This window comes from Onthophagus taurus, chromosome 7 (assembly GCF_036711975.1).
Source record: "Onthophagus taurus isolate NC chromosome 7, IU_Otau_3.0, whole genome shotgun sequence".
NCBI classification, from domain to species: Eukaryota; Metazoa; Arthropoda; class Insecta; order Coleoptera; family Scarabaeidae; genus Onthophagus; species Onthophagus taurus.
Window position 1 is genome coordinate 39,323,173 of NC_091972.1, and position 20,796 is coordinate 39,343,968.

At 34.2% G+C, this 20,796-nt stretch overlaps 3 protein-coding genes across 4 annotated transcripts; 2 read left to right on the forward strand and 1 right to left on the reverse strand.

Annotated features, from left to right (window-relative positions):
* Positions 1-3,256: 3,256 nt before the first annotated feature.
* Positions 3,257-4,785, forward strand: LOC111420111 (caspase Dronc-like). 2 transcript variants are annotated; one of them, XM_071197803.1, is made up of 4 exons: positions 3,257-3,548; positions 3,615-4,181; positions 4,250-4,338; positions 4,393-4,785. In XM_071197803.1, the coding sequence occupies exons 1-4, from the start codon at positions 3,523-3,525 to the stop codon at positions 4,599-4,601; spliced, it is 891 nt and encodes a 296-aa protein (XP_071053904.1). In that variant the 5' UTR covers positions 3,257-3,522; the 3' UTR covers positions 4,602-4,785. The 2 variants fall into 2 exon arrangements, with proteins under 2 accessions (XP_071053904.1, XP_071053905.1); XM_071197804.1 differs by having other exon boundaries at positions 3,629-4,181.
* A 7,965-nt stretch (positions 4,786-12,750) lies between these two features.
* LOC139430756 (caspase Dronc-like) lies at positions 12,751-14,392 on the forward strand. Its single transcript, XM_071198030.1, has 4 exons — positions 12,751-13,064; positions 13,127-13,732; positions 13,804-13,910; positions 13,967-14,392. The coding sequence occupies exons 1-4, from the start codon at positions 13,033-13,035 to the stop codon at positions 14,176-14,178; spliced, it is 957 nt and encodes a 318-aa protein (XP_071054131.1). The 5' UTR covers positions 12,751-13,032; the 3' UTR covers positions 14,179-14,392.
* Positions 14,393-15,435: 1,043 nt separating this feature from the next.
* Positions 15,436-19,265, reverse strand: LOC139430698 (uncharacterized). The gene is made up of 2 exons (XM_071197913.1): positions 16,178-19,265; positions 15,436-16,109 (listed from the first exon to the last, which is right to left on the reverse strand). The coding sequence occupies exon 1, from the start codon at positions 17,612-17,614 to the stop codon at positions 16,562-16,564; it is 1,053 nt and encodes a 350-aa protein (XP_071054014.1). The 5' UTR covers positions 17,615-19,265; the 3' UTR covers positions 15,436-16,109; positions 16,178-16,561.
* Positions 19,266-20,796: the final 1,531 nt, after the last annotated feature.

Genomic DNA, 20,796 nt, shown 5'->3' on the forward strand with positions numbered 1-20,796 from the left:
AACCCAAGTATATGTATTCTTGTACATTTTCCAATGTGTACATTTCCAACTTCTATCCTGATATTTTCTGGAAACATGACTTTTGTTTTTCTTATGTTCATGGAGAGTCTTATTTCTTTCGATGCTACTTTAAGTTCACTTAATATCTTTCGTATCGGAGAGGTTATATCTCCCTGCCTCACTCCACGTTTACTAATTATTTTGTTTGTTGTCAAATCTTCTGTAATTTTAATTTGTATTGTGGCATTATGAAATATACATATATTTCAAGGTGCTTTTATATGTTAGAGTCAGTAGAGAGTTTTTAATAATAATAATAATAATAATAATAATAATAATTCACTTTATTGCCCAACAAAGATCAATTACAGGACAATATTACAAGAAAAAGAAAATAAGAAATAACACATGCCATAAAACAAATATAATTCACATAAACACTCTTACACTATTATTGATTGTTAGTTAGTTTACACATCCTCTGCACCGGGGAGTTGGCTAAAACATTGGATCTGCAATTCCTCAAATAAAACTGATTTGTACTACGTGTTGCACGCGTAGGCACCGCGAAAATGATCCGCGACAACAACCAACCACAATCCAATTCACCTTGCACTAACTTCTGCAAAAACTTGATGCACTGGTCATCTCTTCTTACGTCTAGTGCAGAAAAACTGTGACGCCGCAGCAGGGATGCGTAATCCATTCCACGATCCGGGTATGATCCGTCCAGGCGTAGAGACAAATATTTGAGAAATCTCCTCTGAATTCTCTCCAATATAAGTCTATGACACACATAATGTGGCGACCAAATTACAGAGCCATATTCCAATTTGGACAATACAAAGGTCGAAAATAGGGTCTTGTACACACCGATATCAGAAAAAGCACGCGAGGTGCGCAAAACGAAACCAAGCATCCTCGCAGCAGAAGATGCAATATTTTCGATGTGAGGTACAAAAGACAATTTGCGGTCAAAAGTTACTCCCAGATCCTTGATTGTAGATAATTTCTCAAGAAGAACACCTTCTATATAATAAGAAGATGGAAGAGGAGACAGCTTGCGTGTAAAACTAACTGCACCGCACTTATTGGCATTAATCTTTAGCTGATAACGGTTACACCATTCCACCAAGACGTCCAAATCCGACTGAAGACTGACAACATCACGGTCCGCAAAAATAGGTCGGAATAGTTTCAGATCATCCGCATAAGCTAGTACGCTTGATGAAAATTTGTCTAGAAGGTCATTCAAGAAGATAACAAATAGTAGGGGGCCTAGATTTGAGCCCTGAGGAACACCAGACCTAGCCGTAAACTCCATAGACGCATAACCGTTGTAGTACACATAATTTATACGACCCGATAGGTAAGAGGCAAATAGTTTCATAAACTTAGGAGATAAGCCAAAAGCACTAAGTTTATACAAGAGGACGTCATGATGTATCATGTCGAATGCTTTAGAAAAATCAGTGTATACCACATCTACCTGACCGCCCCTATCCAAAGATTCACAAATTACCTCAGTAACCACCGCGAGGTTGGTAATGGTCGAACGACGCTTGATAAACCCATGCTGATATGGTGACACAAATGACTGAACCTGTGGATAAATCATCTTGTAAATAATCTGTTCAAATACCTTAGCGAAATTGGACAATAACGATATTGGTCGATAATCAGTAATGTTGGTACGTTCGCCATGCTTGAATACAGGAACAATGCGTGAGCGCTTCCAAAGTTTAGGAAACGAGCAAGTGCTTAAGGATAGGTTAATTATTAAATGAAGCGGAAGTGCAAAAACTGCACAGCAATCACGAATGAAAAATGCAGGAAGATCATCATCACCAGCAGTAAATTTATTAGGTTACCTTTTTAGGAAATGAAGAACCTCTTCTTCGGTGACATCGGTAACAAATACTGGAGGATACGTAGAGTGTACATCAACCATGTTATAAGCAGAGACACCAGAATATACTCCAGAGAATTGATCTGCAAAAGCATTAACTATTTTTTCAGGATCAGTGTAGGTGGACTTATCACGCATCATTTTTCCAGGAAGTCGAGAGGTCGTTGTTTTCTGTCTTTCTGTATATAATTCCAAAAGTTACGGGGATCAGAACTAAGCGATTGTTCAGCACTAATAGTAAAAGAAGTATACGCATCAGAGATTTTCTGTTTAGTCAAACATCTCAGTCTTTTATATTCCGCTGAATAGAAAGCACTATTGCTTCTCCTCCACTTCCTCCTATAATACTCTTTCAACTTTAATAGCCGCTTAATTTCTGGGGTGTACCAAATAGGGTATGAGGATCCACGACTCAATCTCTTAGGAACAAATAAATCCAAAATCTCATACAACTTTTTATAAAAAGCTCACAAAGCATCATCCGCATTAACCTCCACATTTAGAAAAGACCAATCCGTGTAAAGTAGTTTATCATACATGCCAGGAAAGTTGGCTCTTCGAAAATTATATCGACCACCCAAAGACGGAAAGTTCGGCAAACCATCATTTGCCGTCAGTAAATTCATTGTAATATCTAAGGCAGGATGGTACTGATCCTCGTAGACGAAGGGACAATCATCATGAACAAGATCAAACTGATGGTCAGTATTTGTCAGAACCAAATCCAATAGACGATTGTCACAGTTCAGTACATGATTGAGTTGGCGAAGGTCCAGAAAATCAATTTTCTAGCTTTTAGGTAATTTATTTTTTTTAGACATTTGTTTTGTAGATTTTTCATAGCTTTTGTTGTAGGCGCTTCTCCTAGTTTTAGAATCTCAGTAGTAATACCATCTTCACTTGGTGATCTAGCGTTCTGCATCTGCATTAAAGCGTACTGTATTTCATTCGTTGTAATGTCAATCTCTCTGCGGCTTAGTTGAGATCTGCACATCAATGGAAATCGAAATATCCTACATTTTCTGAAGCTATTGGACACATTTTTCAGAAGCAGTTATTAGATCGTGTAGATTTTGAAATGTCAGTGTTATTGACTCTCAGTGAAACGAGTTCTCCTCATTGTAGTTGTTACTAAGTCGCATAATGTTTCTTAAACACAGTACTGTTTTATTTTTACTTAGTCCTAAAAATGTACAATTAATTATTTTGACAACTGTTTACCTGCATAATTTTTTTAGAAAACTTAACTCTATAACCACTTACATGCCAACTAAGAAGATGATGTGGGCCACATAATCCCAATTGTTGAAGAATTACAAATAATGCAATACAAATAATTTCTGATATCGTAATACACGTAGTTGGTATTGATACGTAAGGAATCATCTGGTTTTTGTGTATAGAATCATTTATCACCAACATCGTATCTTTTTTTTTATTTTTCCAAGATAAAGGTAAACACTATAGATCAGTCATATCCTGTATTTACTTGAATTATTAAAATTATCTTGATAATGATAACGGATTTGTTCGAATAAAACCGTTGTATTGAGTGCAGTTTATTTCATTATTTCAAAAATTTCGACATAATTTTCTAATTTAATAAACAAACTATGTCAAAAGAATCGGAACATGATAAGTAAGTTATAAAGTGATTAATCTTAACATTTTTGTATTACGCTTCTTTTGTGTCCTTCCTTAATAGCAATTTTTCAATAGAAATAGACGAGTTGGAAGATGCAAGGCGAATGGATATTAATAACGATAAAGAATCAGGAAATTTTTTACCGTACCAAGCACAGCTGGAGAACGTATTAAATATAAAAGTTAAAAAGACGGGATTGTATTATGGGTTAAACACTAAAGTTCCAACTTATAACACACAATCCCCAAACAATCGTGGAATGTTACTATTAATTAACAATATTAATTTTAAAATGGGTGGAAAGGCAGAAAACGAGGATAACGTAGATCACGAGAATATTAAGGAACTTTTTACACAACTCGGTTTTATTGTTGTAGAAGCCATAAATAAAACCAAATCAGAAATGGAAGAAATCGTAGTATCGTTGACTACTAATCGAGATTTAGAAAAATACGACATGTGTGCCACTATTGTTATGAGTCATGGTGAAACAAAAGATGGACAAACCATGATTGAAACTATTGATGGTGAAAATTTAAGTACCAAATGGATTGTAGAACAATTTTATGAAGATAAGTGTGAAGGGATGATTGATAAACCGAAAATTTTTATATTTCGGTGCTGTAGGTAAGTTTTTAAAGTGATTTCTTAAAATATGATGTTTTTTAAGTAATAAAATTATGTTTTTTTTTAAGAAAATCTTTCACAGACGGTATACATAGCGACGCATATTTGTTTAAACGAAAAATAAAGGATATCCTAATTTGTTATTGTACTATAGCAGGTAATTAATTTGAAAAACAACAATTTTATTAAAAACAAATTCTTTTCTTTGTAGATTGTAGTAGTTGTCGGGTTATAACTTCAAGTTCATGGTACATCAATGACCTTTGTCAAGTATTTATGGAGAATGCCCATGACACAGACATAGAGAGTCTTTTAAAAATGGTCGATCAGAAACTAAGTGTTCGCAATGATGGAAATTATTGGGAAACCAGCTGCTTTCGTAGCATTGGTTTTAAGGTTTGCTATTTAAATCCTTGTTGATTTCTGCTTGTTTACATTAATTTGTTTTCCTTGAAAAATAAGTACTTTCTATTATAATTGTCTTATTTTATCTTATTTTATAATCACATATTAAAATTTAATGAATGAATTTATAATTTATTAATTTTACATGTTCGTTTCTTTGTGTAACTTTGAATTTGAATAAAACTTTTTAAAAAGTAAATTTGAAAGTGAAATTGTGTTAATGTTAAATTATAGTGATGAAATTTAATATATGCATACTAGGCGAGAAGCGATTCGCCCTCATCGAACACATTTACACCAATGCAACACTACGTGTTAAATTGGGCGAGGACATTCTGACGAAAAAGATTCAGATTGAGAGAGGCGAACAGGGAGACACGATATCACCTAAACTATTCATTGGAGAATATCTTCAAGAAACTATCTTGGGAAAAGAAGGACCTACCTAAATCAACTGACATTTGCGGATGACATCATACTAAGAGGCAACTACCCAGAGAAGTTGAAGGATATGCTTGAGTAGCTCCATAAAGTATCAGCAGAAATGGGTCCAAGGATGAACCTCTAAAGGACACAGACGTTGACTCCGGACGCTCTTCAGTTTCCGATTAAAAATCATATCATAGAAGTTGTAGAACACCTTAGTTAAGATATCAAGCTGAGCAAAAAAAAACAGACCACCGAAATAACAAGAGGGATAGGTTTGACATGGGCAGCATTTGAGAAACTCGGCTTCATCTTCAAAAATCCAGCTTGCTTATTAACCCGAAGCGGAAAGTGTTCTAATCCTGCATAGTAACAAGATATAGTATTCCAACGCACTCACAAAAAAAAGTGCCAATAAGCTAAGTACAAACCAAAAAGCCAAGGAGGGTATAACGCCGGAGATCAATCTTAGAGACAGAGTGTGCGTAATGAGGAGATCTGAAGGTGCATTAAGATCACAGATGTACAGGCGAGAATTGCTGGCCTGAAGTTTCGATGGGTGATGACTAGAGCTCGGATTCTTCGGTACCTAAGTCCAGTCGACCAGTTCACGAATGTTGCGTTATTAACGAGTGACGCATAGCCAAGGTCCCGAGTTCTCTGGTTTGCAACGTTGTCATAGTAATCCATAGGCGCGCGTTAGCAAGGGTCTGTATTAACGCTAAATAACCAAGTAATTATATATTTTATCATAATTTTTCTCGACTCTCAGTTCCTATTTGGTGAAATGATTGAATAATAATGACTTTTTCTAAATTTACTTCAGAAAATGACGACCGTTTGGGTGTTAAAATGTCTTTAAATCTAGAAAATATTCTTTCGACATCACAACTGGTAACTGGCGCAAATTTAAATGTTGGAACTAACGGGCCATATTTAGAAGATATTTCTTGGTTGGAAAATGAATTGGTTGCAATTTCTTTTAAAATATTATAATTGGGATTGCGTGAAATTATTGCATGAATTTTATGCTGCAATTTTGTAGTAAAATCCGCATCTACATTTTTTAATTGGTTCAAAAGTCTCTCAATTTTAAAAATCGACGTAGCAACTTCAATATTCTGTCTTTCTAAAAACTGGTGCGTTTCTGGTATTTGTTTAAAATTTTCGTAAATAAACTTGAGATCATTGTGTAAGGTTTCCCTCTCTAAAATTTTTTTACATACTTTAATACTCATTGCAGTGTCTGTTAACTTTTTTATAAAAGATCGTATGTTCTCAAAATTTTGGTAATAAAAAAAGCAGCAACAACACAAGTTGGGGAACATTTCTTTATATAAAGATACTCGAAATGGTGCTTTAAGTAAAACTTTTTTAACATTGTTAATTAAGACGTTAACGTCTGGATATGTTTCCCTGATAAATTCGCAAATCCGATGTAATCCGTGGGCTAAACATGTTAAATGTAATGCATTGGAAAACTGTTGCTGTAAAAGCTTTCCGGCATCAGATACAAAAAGTAATATTTTTTCCGGAGAATTGGACACGTTCAAAATAGCTTCTTTAATAATCTCAAATATGACCTCTGCGTTTACGGTATTTCTGAATTCCGTCGACACTAAATAGGGCCGATAATGTCTCTGAGGATCCAAAATACCTACCACTACGTTGACCACACATCTACCTTTTATTGTTGCAATGGTTTTATCATATTCAGGTAAAAGGTACGGTTTTCTAATTGTGGATTCATCAGGAAGTTCTCGCCCGGTATATTTTTTAAATAAATCTCGTAAACTAGGATTATTGAGCTTTGAAAGAGGTATATTCGCCGATACAAAAGCTTGGCAAATGTCTTCAAAAAATTCTTTGCTCGATGGTCCCTTCATGTTTTGCTGATGTTTTTTTGGTATCTATATGCACCTGCAATTTCTGCCGCTTTGCAAGAAATCCGAACAGCAGTTGCAAAATGCTACATTATCGTCAATTAATGTGAACGTATCGCCAAAAGTCGCTATTAAGTGTGCCATTGAAATAAATTATAAAAACTAAAACAATAGGGCTGAATATGGTAATTCAGTTAATAAAAATCAAAAAATTAACTCTTAATAGAAGTAGTTTTAAACTACAAAACCCAAAACAACAAGGCACTTCTAATTAACAAAAATCAAGAAAATATTCGATGATAATTAAATAAAATAATCAATCGGTTTGAAATTATAAAAACTGAAACATTCGTACAATTCTAATTCATAAAAATAAATGGCTTTCACGAAGATAACAAGGATATTAAATGAATACTCGGAACGCAACACGGATAAATGCAGGCCTAGCGTGCTTGTAGATGTGTTAGCGATCGGAACGGTATATCGGGTGGTCGGAGTGCATTTACAATCGTGCCCCATAGGTTCTGCGCTGTCGACGCTACTGAGCCTACTGAGACGGTACCGAAATATCCGAACTTTAGTGATAACAGATAACCACGAAAAATAGGGGGAGAAATTGGCTAAAATGGGGTTAGAGAGACATGGAAAATCATGGAAGAGGCTTACATTCAAAGTGGATAGAGGTAAACTGAGAAAGAGGAAAGAAATTAGAAGATTACATCATATCTTTGATTTAATTTTTTGTTAGGAAACGTTTGAGATATTATATCTATGGTATTTTGTTTTTCTTAAAAATTCATGGGGAAAGAAATGAATTTTTAAGAAAAACAAAATACTATCGTAAAAAGAATGTTTTTAGGATCTCAATAATAAAAAAAAAATGTTGGCATTCCATTTAAAAAAAAAGGTGACAGTCGCCATTTTGAAATAATTCGTCCAATTGAAAATATGATATCACCATCGTGTAGAGAATGTCCTAAAACCTAAAACGTATTACTGCCAAATATTTTGAAAGTAGTACCCATAATGTGGCTAAAAAAAAATAAGGCGCTTACTCTGAATCAGGCTGTATACATACCCCAAGAATATTTGAATAATCAAAATTTAATCTGAACCTTTCATTACTTCTGGGTTATACAAAGTTGTTTTAAACCTGTAATTTGGAGATTTAACCATTAGGAAAGTTTGATGCTGAAACGATAAGCATTTCAGTTCCAAACACACCGTCCAATTTTCGATTAGGACATAGGCAAATTCATGAATTTTGGGAAAAATCAAAGGTGAGAAATCATTTTGTCAAATCTGCAGCTCGAAGATTTTTTCTGACACAGAACAAAGCATCTCAGCAAAATAATTCCATATATACGAATATAAAAGAGACAAGAATGATTACATTTCGCAATTTGCGAAGAAATACAACAACAACATACATATCTCGCAAAATAGTTTAAGTCCCGTATCTAAATAATAAAGAACAAAAATGAAAATCCGGTAACTGATGCAGATGATATATTATGTAGATATACTGCCAAAATTTATACAAAACAAACATCCATACAAATGAACATATGGAAATCGAAATATTAAGATCTGAAATAGCAAGAGTCATATTGTACATAAAATCTGCAAATCACCCAGACTAGATGGGATACCAGCCAAGGTCTTCAAAGCTGTCGTAAGACAAAAACCAAAAATCATGCAGATTCTATGCTTAAAAATATGGTTAAAAATCACTGGTTATAATAATTCATAAAAAAGGCTCACCAGGCTTCAATAATTACAGATCAGATGTTTTGGTTATCAATGAAGGGCTAAAAGCATTTTTGTTTCCAAGATATCAGAAGAACAAAGAAAAGAACAAATATTAAACATATGGCTGATCATCGATAGGGCAAGAGAACACAACATACGAGATACCTATGCCTCGTAGACATGAAGTCCTTCGATTCGGTAGACTGTGGAATATACTCAAGGTAATAGGCACGCCAGATCATTTAGTCATGTTGATTCAACATTTATATGCAAGGAACAACAACTATATTGAAACAAACACCACCTTCTTGCCTACACAACATATACAACGAATTTGTCATGAGCCAAGTTTTTGGTTATTGGAACGAGGGTATCTCGATTGATGGGAAGTAGTTTAGCAAACGGGAAGCCACAGTAAAACTAAGCAAAATTTTGAAAGGCAAACCGAACAGATGGAAAACTTGTAAAGGGAGACAGGTTGAGAAAATTGACGGGACACCCTATGGACCAGGCCATACAAATATTTGTATGGCTCAGGATCAGGAGGAATAAAGAAGAATAGTAAACACTTACAAGGGAAGTGTCACAACTGTGTCTCACCGATTTCGATGCAATTTGGTACAGTCATAGAATGGGCCAAAATAAGGTTCGCACATTTTTTTATACGTGCGGTAAAAGCCCCTGGGGCGAGTTATAGGGGTTGAAAGTTTGGAGAAAAAGTACGTTTTCACTTATATTTTGAAAACGAAAAGTGCTATCAAAATTTGGTAAATTGTAACTGATATTCATTTTAAAAGAGCTTTCTTTTGATGTGTCACACATATAGCAGAGGGTTAAAAAGGGCGAACTACCCCTATTTTTTTGGAATTATTTAAAAACCACCCTATCGATTTTGGCGGCATTAAGTATACTTCTAGTGCGTTCAAAAATATTAGTTAAGGGTTTTTTCCCATTCGCCCTAGATCAACCCCAGCGAAGTTACGGGGGTTAACATGTAAGCACTTTTCGTAAGAATGATGTGATAAAATTGTCAGGTATTTTGAAAATACTTTAAACAAAACCGTAAATTAGTCGCACAATAAAATGTTTAGTGTAAAATAAGGCATAATACACCATATAGGGGTTGTTGGGGTTATCCACCCCCTTAAAAATTAATTCTATCCCGGGCGTTATTTGTCGATTACGGCGAAATTTGGTACTGTGTTTGTTTTATATTTGAAGTAAAAATTTTTGAAAATGGTTATAAGGGTTACAAATTAGGGGTAGTTTTTTGTTTATACCTCGAAGATGAAAACTGCCATCGTAACTGTGGTATTGTTTTTTAAAAATCTATCTATCGATGTTCCACGAGGTAAACTACCCTCATTTTCTTTAAATAATAAATATAAAACTACTAGATAAATAAGATATTTTATTTATTTATGAGTTAAAAAGCAACTGACAAAAAAAATAGTTCAATATACCAAAGAAGTTTATTCTACATTACTAATTGACGTTTTTTATGTATTATATTAATTTTCAATATTAAATTTATTTTTATTCTACGTAGTGTTGGCAAAAATGAAAGTCGTGGAAAAAATGTTTTAAACATAAGGATTTTTTACACCATGCACATGTTATGACCGCTATATCCCCACAGATATCACACGTTGGCTTCTCACTCGAAAAGCAAACTTCCACGGGATTTTCAAAATGGTCTGGTCTCTCCTCTATATAGCCACTTGCAAACCATGCGTATTTAAAAACATTTATAAACCGAGGGGAAGCCAACTGGTTATGCGTCAACGATTGCAATTTTAATATGTTATCCCTCTGATGTAAATTGACATCATACTGGTAAAGAATAATCTGATCAGAGAATCTTCTAATAAAATTTTTCCATATTCTGAAACCAAATACATCTAGGGGCTGTATTTGACCTGTTGTCCCTGCAGGTATAGATAAATGTTTAAAATTAGTACCTGATGGAGTTATTTCACTAATAACTTCAGGACAATGGCCACTCCAAGAATCTAATAATAATAATGATTTAGAACCAGTATTTGGAAAATATACATTTTGGAGCCAATTTTTCATGTGTTCTGAAGTTAACTTTCCAGATTTTGATGCCAAAACGTATATATTGTCTGCTTTAAACATTGTATTTGCTACCCTCGGTCCAAAGCTGCCAGAGGGTTCTTTTAAAACAATAAAAAGTGGAGAAAGAAGTTTCCCATCAGCAGATATTACGGGTTGAATTGTGTAACTGTGCGTTGTAGATGACACCGACTGGACCACACTTTCTACGGTTTTAACTCCTAAATCGCTTAATGTTCTTCCCGAATGGAATTCCAAGTTAAAACCGCTCTGATCCGAATTGTAGGTGTTTTCAGGTCCATATATTTGGATTTGTAGCTTTGCCTCTTTAACGAAATCTTTTGCTAAAGTTTTTACTCGATCAACATTTCCAATTTGTTTTTGGGATAGAAATTTTGTTATTTTTCGGCTTACTAACCGATTTGCTTTCTTAAAACGTTGCACCCAGCTATGAGATGCTTTGAACAGTTGAGGAGATAAATTCTTTTCATTTCTAGCTTGTATAGCCCATCTGCGTATATCAATATCATGTAGTGGCAATTTATTATCTACGGCGGCTCTCGCTTGATTAATTACAAATTCGGTAATTTCTGCTAATTTTTCTTTGTATGTCCCTCTTTCTTCAATATATTTAGACCATCTGTGCAATTGGGTCTTTGACGTTACTTTTCGGTATTTGTTGTTTTTTGGTAGGTGTATTTTTGGCAACATTATGTAGAATAAAAATAAACTAATAAACTATATAAAACAAACACAGTACCAAATTTCGCCGTAATCAACAAGTAATGCCCGGGATAGAATTAATTTTTAAGGGGGTGGTTAACCCCAACCACCCCTAAATGGTGTATTATGCCTTATTTTACATTAAACATTTTATTGTGCGACTAATTTACGGTTTTGTTAAAGTATTTTCAAAATACCTGACAATTTTATCACATCATTCTTACGAAAAGTGGTTACATGTTAACCCCCGTAACTTCGCTGGGGATGATCTAGAGCGAATGGGAAAAAACCCTTAACTAATATTTTTGAACGTGCTGGAAGTATACTTAATGCCGCCAAAATCGATAGGGTGGTTTTTAAATAATTCCAAAAAAATAGGGGTAGTTCGCCCTTCTTAACCCTCTGGTATATGTGTGATACATCAAAAGAAAGCTCTTTTAAAATGAATATCAGTTACAATTTACCAAATTTTGATAGCACTTTTCATTTTTAAAATATAAGTGAAAACGTACTTTTTCTCCAAACTTTCAACCCCTATAACTCGCCCCAGGGGCTTTTACCGCACGTATAAAAAAATGTACGAACCTTATTTTGGCCCATTCTATGACTGTACCAAATTGCATCGAAATCGGTGAGACACAGTTGTGACACTTCCCTTGTTAGTATCACCAAAACCCTCTCAAGGGAAGAGGTGGAGTGTTAGACCCAAGATCCATGACTTTGTTCATGTTCAGTCGAAAATTAGAAAGTACGTTTAAGATTGAGACACTTATCAACCCACACACGATATGTTTGTTGTTGTGTCAAGGGTAGAAAAAGAAATTTAAATTTTTCAGTTTGTAACAGACGAATACAATTTTGTCTTTTTACCTTTTCACTCGTATCATCAAATGATTTCGATGGATGTAAAATAATTTACATTCTACATCTCTTCTCAAATTGACATTGAAATCTGTGCTTCTAATTTTTCTTTTAAAAATGTTATTTTATTCTATGAAATATTTAATTTTGAATGACATCAGGAACCTTTGTTGAATTAACATTTTCTTCAAATAGATTATAACATTCTTCGTATGATATTCATGTAGATAAATTTAACAACAAAATAAAATAACAATGAAATTATTTTAATAATAGTTTATTATTTTACTAATAAATTTTATGAGTTTATACTGAGTTTCAAATGATAGGAAATTTGAAATGTTGCAATATAAATAATCGAACAATAGATTTTCATTTAAACATTTAGTTTGTTGCATAAATTTATGCACGAGTAAATTCATTTATTTATTTACTAATAAATCATAAGTTTGCAAGATGTAGACATATTCGGAGAACATAACAACAAAATAATTCGGCCAATCATCATAAACATTGTAGTGATAAATAATTGTTGTTAATTGTAAAGGGTTTCAGGGATCAAATGTTGATAAACACTGAGATGATAAGGGTTTCAAAACATTTCATGTTTTCAATGGCAATTAAAATTACCTTGATAATATTAGCGTATTTATAAAACGTATGAGTACTGCTTATTTCAGTACCTAAAACGCTTCAATACAGTATTTTAATATATTAAACCAACTATGTCAGAAGAACTAAATCGAGACCAAACTAAGTAAGTTAGAGAATAATTTATTTTATAATCTTGCGATACTAAGATTCCATAAAATTATTTAGTATAGTTTCACCTCGAAATGTAACAACCACAACAGATGAATTCCAAACAGTAGCAATGAAAATAAAGTGTTTCCAAGACAAAATAAATCTAAGTAATAATAAAGAATCGTCATCTTCTCGACATCAATCAGACTCGAAGGACACGTTAAAAATAAAAGTTAAAAAGACGGGATTGTATAAGAATGGTTCGGATTCAAAAGTTCCAACTTATAACACACAATCGCTAAAAGACCGTGGAAAATTGCTATTGATCAACAATATTAATTTTGAGATGGAAGGAAGGACAAGAAACGGCTCTAAAGTTGACCAAGAAAATATTGTAGAACTTTTTACACAACTCGGGTTTAGTATAGTCCAAGAGAAAAATAAAACCAAATCGGAAATTGAATCTATCATAAAATCGTTCGCTTCTAATCAAGATTTAGAGAAATACGACATGTGTGTCACCATTGTTATGAGTCATGGGGGAACAATAGATGGACAAACGGTGATTGAAACTATTGACGGACAAAGTCTCAGTACCAAATGGATCGTGGAACAATTTTATGGAAGTAGGTGTGAAGGGATGATTGATAAACCGAAAATTTTTATTTTTCAATGTTGTAGGTAAGTTACTTAAAATAGTTTAATAGAAATGATAAATTCATCTTGTATAATTTAATTTTTTTGTAACTAAGAAATCCTATCGAAATTGACGTAAAAATCGATTCACAAATCTACTCATGTCCAGTTCTTCAACAAGGAAAAATAAGAGACGTCTTAATTTGTTATTCCACTTTACCAGGTAATAAATTGGAATAAATAGTAAATAGTAATTATAAATAAAAATTATCTTTGTAGGTTTTAGTGCTCATCGAGACACAATCTCAGGTTCGTGGTACATAAACGACTTGTGCCGAATATTTATGGATCATGCCCATGACACAGACGTAGAGGGTCTTTTAAAAATGGTCGATCAGAAATTAAGTAATCACGGCATAGATGGGAGTGATTTGCAAACAAGCACCTATGAAAGTTTAGGCTTTAAAGTTTGTTATTTAAATCCTCGTTGATTTTTATTGATCTGTTAATTAAATTTGCTTTAAAATGGTATTTATTTCATGATGATATCTCACTTCGTTGTTGAAATACGATGTTGTAATTATGTTTACTTACTTTAATCTCAATAACCACACAGGTGATTTAAAAGAATTGTATCACCGGGTTTAATAGGAACGAAGAAAATATTTTTGTTATGTTTAAACTAGATTAAATTTACTATAAAATGTTTTTTAAATAACCTTGATGTTTTAATTAGTTTTTGAAATATGATTTTTTTAAGATAAGGTGTTTACAATCTTAATCTGTCACAAATGGACGTATTAGAGGCAGTAGCTCAAATATAACAAAGCAATTAGTAATGGCTTTTCTTAAGTAATAATAAAGTATTTATTGCTTATTTTCAATATTTATGTATTATTAGAAGCCAAGGCAGCCAAGCTACCAGTGCTGCCGCACCGAAGAAAATAAATGTGCCAAAATTCGTACTGAAAATGAAAAAAAATGTATTAATAACTGATTGTGAGACAAGAAAGTTTTTTTTAAAATAGCAGCTAAACTAAAAGCTCCTTGTTCAAAAAAAGTGGTATTGCTGAAAAAATGTACTGATTTCAGTACAATTATAACGATTAAAAATTTTGTACTGAATTGCTACTTTCACGTACTTTATCCATAAAATCGTACTGAATTCAGTACAATTATATCAAAACGGCAACACTGCATGCTACCAAGGTAGAGGTGAGTGCTTTATTCTATAAAGAGACATGAAAGTTTTTTAGGCAGTGCGTATATTAATAGCTTCCTTCTAACAAAAATTTCTGTTTGATAGGAAACCTGCCATTTGAGTTACACATATTAAATAACGCCGTTACATTTCAACAGATTTGAGTCAATTTTGAATTATGTTTAAGTAAAAAAAATATTCAATCGTTTCTGCTTTTTGAGTTACTATCCATTATGATATCAATAATAATGTAATGTAATAGATTTACAAGTTTCAGCCCATTAGGTTGGTAAAAATCAATGATGGATGTAAATTGTTTATGAATTATGTATTTTTAGATAACTTTGGTATTTACGCAAACAAGATTATTCGTTTGTCTTTACTAGTTGAGTTTTAACTTATCTTATAAGTTATAACCCATTATTATGTCGAAAATAATTTTGATAGAATTGAAAGTTTGAGTTCGTTAGGTTGGTAAAAATAGATGATGGATGAAAATGGTTTATGGATAACAAATTTTAGGTCAACTATGAATAATATTTATGCATAAAAAATTATTTGATCACTTTTACTTTTTGAGTTATAACCCATTATAATGTTAAAAATAAAATTGGATAGATTTGAAAGTTTGAGTCCGTTAGGTTGGTAAAAATTGATTATGAATGAAATTATCGGTCAATTTTGAATGATAGTTAACCAAACAAAATAATTCCATCCTTTTTACTTTTAAACACATGCAATGTTTTGGATTTTGACTTGAAATGTCGGTGATGGATGTTAACCGTTTATGGATTATATACAGGGTGTCTCAGCGAGACCGGTCATTAGACGTTTCTGCTAAGTTCCCAGCCATCCTCTCTGTTGACGTTATTTTTATGTTGGTGAATCTCTATGGCTTCTCTTGTCAGTCTTTGGTAGTATCTGTTGTCCCTAGCCAGCACCTTTGTTTGTTCGAAGTCTATTCGGTGCCCCTCTGCATGGCAATGTTCCACAACCGCCGACTGCTGGATCTTCTTCAGCCTTACATCCCTCTCATGCTCCTTGATGCGGCACTCGACGTTGCGTCCAGTTTGGCCAACATAAACCTTCCCACAACTACACGATAGTCGATAGACTCCCGCTCCTTTTAATGGAGTTAGTTTGTCCTTGGCTATCGGGAGTGTGTTCCGAATTTTGCTGACCGTGCCGTACCGCACTACGATGTCGTTCTTCTTGAGGTGCCTAGCAATTCGTTCCGTTACACCTGAAACATAGGGAAGACAGATAAATCCAAGTGGTTTTGTACTTACCGTGTCCTCTTTCTGCTTTCGCTGCTTGATGGCCTGGTTGATGTCCCTCGAAGTGTATCCATTCTTCTGCAGCACGCCTCGTAGAAAGTGTTGCTCCTTCTTCAAGTTCTCTCCTTCACATAGTCTCGCTGCTCGCTGAAATAATGTACGGATCACGGACCTCTTCTGTTGGGGATGATGATGTGAACATGCCTGTAAATACCTGTTGGTATGGGTCTTCTTTCGGTATACACCAAGTTCTATATCTCCATTTGTCGTCCTGGTGACCAACACATCTAGGAAAGGTAGTTTTTGGGCAGTTTCTGTTTCCATGGTGAACTTAATCATAGGATGTTGAGAGTTCAAGTGATCCAAGAACTCTTGGAGCCGTTTTTGACCATATTGCTATATCACAAACGTGTCATCCACAGATCGGAGCCATAGTTTTGGTTTCCACTGGCTCTTCTTCAAAGCGTCCTCTTCGAATAATTCCATGTAGAAATTAGCTATAACTGGCGATAGTGGAGATCCCATGGCTGCCCCTTCGAACTGCTCGTAAAATTCTCCTTTCCAGCTGAAATACGTCGACGATAAGCAATACTCCACCAGATCTGGCACGTATCCTGGTAAACCCTCCGGAATGAGTTTTCGGCGAAGACCCTCTACAGCATCCTTAACTGGTACCCTAGTAAAAAGGGATTCCACATCGAAACTTACCAACATATCCCCAGCATCCAGCTTTACACCTTTTACCGATTCCACAAAATGTGTAGAATCCGTGACATACGATTCCGTGTTACCTGTGAAAGGGGACAGAATCTTTGCAAGATGTTTAGCCAGCTGGTATGTTGGGGAGTTGATGGCGCTGACGATAGGGCGGAGGGGGACGTCTGGTTTGTGAATCTTCGGTAGTCCGTAGATTCTTGGTGGTACCGGCGCCTGCACAAACAAACATTTCTGCTGTTCTGCTGGAATTCCTGTAGATTTTATCAGTTCCTTCATTTTTCTAACGATTTTGTCTGTGGGGTCCCTCTTGATCTTCCTGTAGGTGGCTGGGTCCAGTAAGTTCATCATTTTATCGTCGTATTCTTTCCTGTCCATAACAACGGTGGCATTCCCCTTGTCTGCTGGTAACACGACGATTTCTGATTTTTCTTTTATAGATCGGAGTGCCTTCTTTTCACCAATCGGCAAGTTGGATTTTGGTGGTTTTGCTGACTTCAATACTCTCGCAACTTCTTGTCGGATCTCTTCGGCTTTCAGTGCAGGCATCCCTCGAACAGCTGCTTCCACTTCGCAGATGATATCCTCCTTTGGAACCTTCTTCGGGGCGATTGCGTAGTTCAATCCTTTGGCGAGCACAGTGGTTTCGTCTTTCCTAACTTTACTTTTTGCAATTTGATTCGGCCGTTCTCGAGTTATTCGATTTTTTCTAGAAAAATCTGCTCCAGCAGACATTTGTTCAAAAAATCAGAGAACACTCGATTTTTGGGATATCAATTTAGGATTGAGAACATGCTTAAGCAACATGATGGAGTATGTTTTGGTGCCGAGAACTGCGGTCTAGAACGTTTGATCACTTTACTATGGCACGTTAACTTTTCAAAATTTGGAAGTACCATAACTTCATTTTTTTAAATGGCACCCCTCATATTTTATTTTTTAGTCGTCTTCGGTGTCTCATTCTACATCTTTTATATCGCATATGGCCCATACCTAATATTAATAGTTTGGGAGATAATTAGGGTTTTTTGAAAAATGCACACATATCATATGGATATTTAGCCTAGTGTGCCATGAAAAACAAGCCTTCTCAATGAGTTCTTGTCAAAGACTCACTTGTTTACGTCACTTGATGCATGTGAGCTAATAATTATCTGTTATGTCCCTTAATATTAGTACTGAAACGAGTTAAAATCGATAACAATAACGAAAGTAATATTTACACAAATCAAGAAATTCTTAATTTAATTTTTTTTGCATGAAATGCCCGACAAAGTTCGTAGTATGATTCCCAGATCGTCTTTGGCAGCTCGAATTGAGGTGTTGGGACTGGGCTCGAAATAAGCCAAGGTATTCACCTCTTCCGTTACATTATCTATTACATTTTTTGGCCAGTTTAACACGTGATTAATTCGTCCAAAATGCAAAAAATTTGCTTCTATTCCTCTAAATTTACCTTTTGTCATCGGAGATAAATGTGGATAATTTTCATTAAACATTCTTCAAGTTCTACTAAGAACTTTGTCGCACTTTTCGTGCACAAAAAATAAATTATGGATTTCTTCATTTGTATAAACATTATTTGCGTTATTAATATCCATTTTAACTGGTTTTAGACTCACAAGCATCAAACAACCTAAATTAGACTTTGACGTTTATCAATAAGTCATTAAACATTTGTTTTCCATGGCACACTAGGTTAATATCCATATGATATGTGTGCATTTTTCAAAAAACCCTAATTGTTTCTCAAACTATTAATGTTAGGCATAGGACATGTGGAATATAAAAGGTGTAAAATGAGACGCCGAAGACGACTAAGTAATAAAATATAGGGGGTGCCATTTAAAAAAATGAAGTTATGGTGCTTCCTAATTTCGAAAAGTTAACGTATCATAGTAAAGTGACCAAACGATCTAGACAGCCGTTCTCGGCACCAAAACATACTCCATCATGTTGTTTAAACATGTTCTGAATCCTAAATTGATATCTCAAAAATTGAGTGTTCTATGATTTTTTGAACAAATGTCCGCTGGAACAATTTTTTCTAGAAAAATTCGAATAACTCGAGAATTACCGGTTCAAATTGCAAAAAGTAAAGTTATTTATAAACCTGCAAAACAGACAAATCCAAATGTGTAAAAATGTACAGGATGTTCCATTTAAAAAAATAAAGTAGGTGGCGACTTCCGGTATAACCGGAAGTGCTAGAAATCTGAAAATATTTTAGATGAAGAGAACGTAATTGATAATACTTAAGTCTGCATTCTCAAATTTTTTGTTTGGCCAGAACCCCAGAAACGTCTAATGACCGGTCTCGCTGAGATACCCTGTATTTTTAGGCAATTCTAAATGATATTTAAACAAAAAAAATTATTACATCGTTTTTATTTTTTGAGTTATACCCTGTTATTTTCGACATAACAATAATTACAATTGCAATATTTGGCATTTTGAATCCGTTAGGTTAGTAATTATCAAGGATGGATGAATATCGTTTATAGATTATGTGCTTTACGTCAATTTTGAATAATATACAGGATGATTCAAACAACCGCTGACAGACTTCTAGGGCAGGCAATACATCAAAAATTAAGATGACAAGTCTTCAGAAATAATGTGTTTATTACTTAAACAATATGTTTATTTATGTTCTAATTTTAAATAAACTTTGATCCGCTATATCTCGCCATTTGCGACCCCATGTATATTAATTTTTACTTACTTTTCATCTTAATTTTTGATGTATTACCTGCCCTAGAAGTCTGTCAGCGGTTTTTTGAATCACCCTGTATAAACAACAAAAGTTATTAGTAGTTTCTTTCATAGTTTCTAGGTCTTGAGGTATAAACCATTATGATGTTGAAAATAATCAAATTTGATATATTTGGAATTTTGAATCAGTTAGGTTGGTAAAAATTAATAATGAATGCAAATCGTTTATGGATTACGTATTTAGGGTCAATTTTGAATGATTTGTTTTGAAAGTTATTATTTGTGTTTATTTCGGCTCCACACAGACTTGAAATTTGATAATTTCGAGGTGTATTCAGTACACTGTGACGTTCTTTATTTTTTGCCGTTTTTGATATCACCATATTGAACAAGATAAAATCCGGTTCTAGATAAAGGAAAAATCAAGCGTTCTATTAGTGTTTTTAATATTCCTCTACCTCCGAAGGCAACGAAGATATCATCAAGTAAAGTAGGAGCAAGTAAAAGAATATTATGTTTACATTATAGCACAAAGTTTTACCAAAATAGCGGAGAAAATATTAACAAAACAATTACACTTATTATTTGCGCTACAAATTGCAACTGAATTGTGTCATAAATGTAACAAAACACAGACCAGTTAAAAAGGAAAAAATTAGATTATTTTTGTTAGAATACACTAAAAAATTATTTATTGTGTTGAACACAATACAACCGGATTATAGTTGTCTAAAGAAAATATTTACACTCCAAATAATTATAGTCTTAAATGTGCCTCATTTATGTAGTAATAATGTGGGGTATTGTTTCTTTATCTAGCGTCAATCGGTTATTCTTTACACTTTGTTTACTTAAGATAAAGCATCACTCTTATAAATTCATAAATACTTTAAGTTCTATGCAATCTATTACTAAATGCCAAAGCAGCTCTGTTGCCAGGGTAGTGGCTCAAGATTCACAAAGCAATAATGCGCAAGTCACACTAGGCATGTGCAAGCCGCTACTGTCAGCCATCAATCAGCTTGGTGTGAGCATAACGCGACTAACTAGCACCCGCGCGAGCAGCAAAGTCTGATCATTCAAGCAGCGTATAAGCGGCGAGTAAACCAGCACGTGCCACGTGGTCCTTTATTTATGTTTGATGTCTGTTCTGTTAACCCACCCTTAACAACTGCTTAATTAATTGTTTACGTGAACCCACC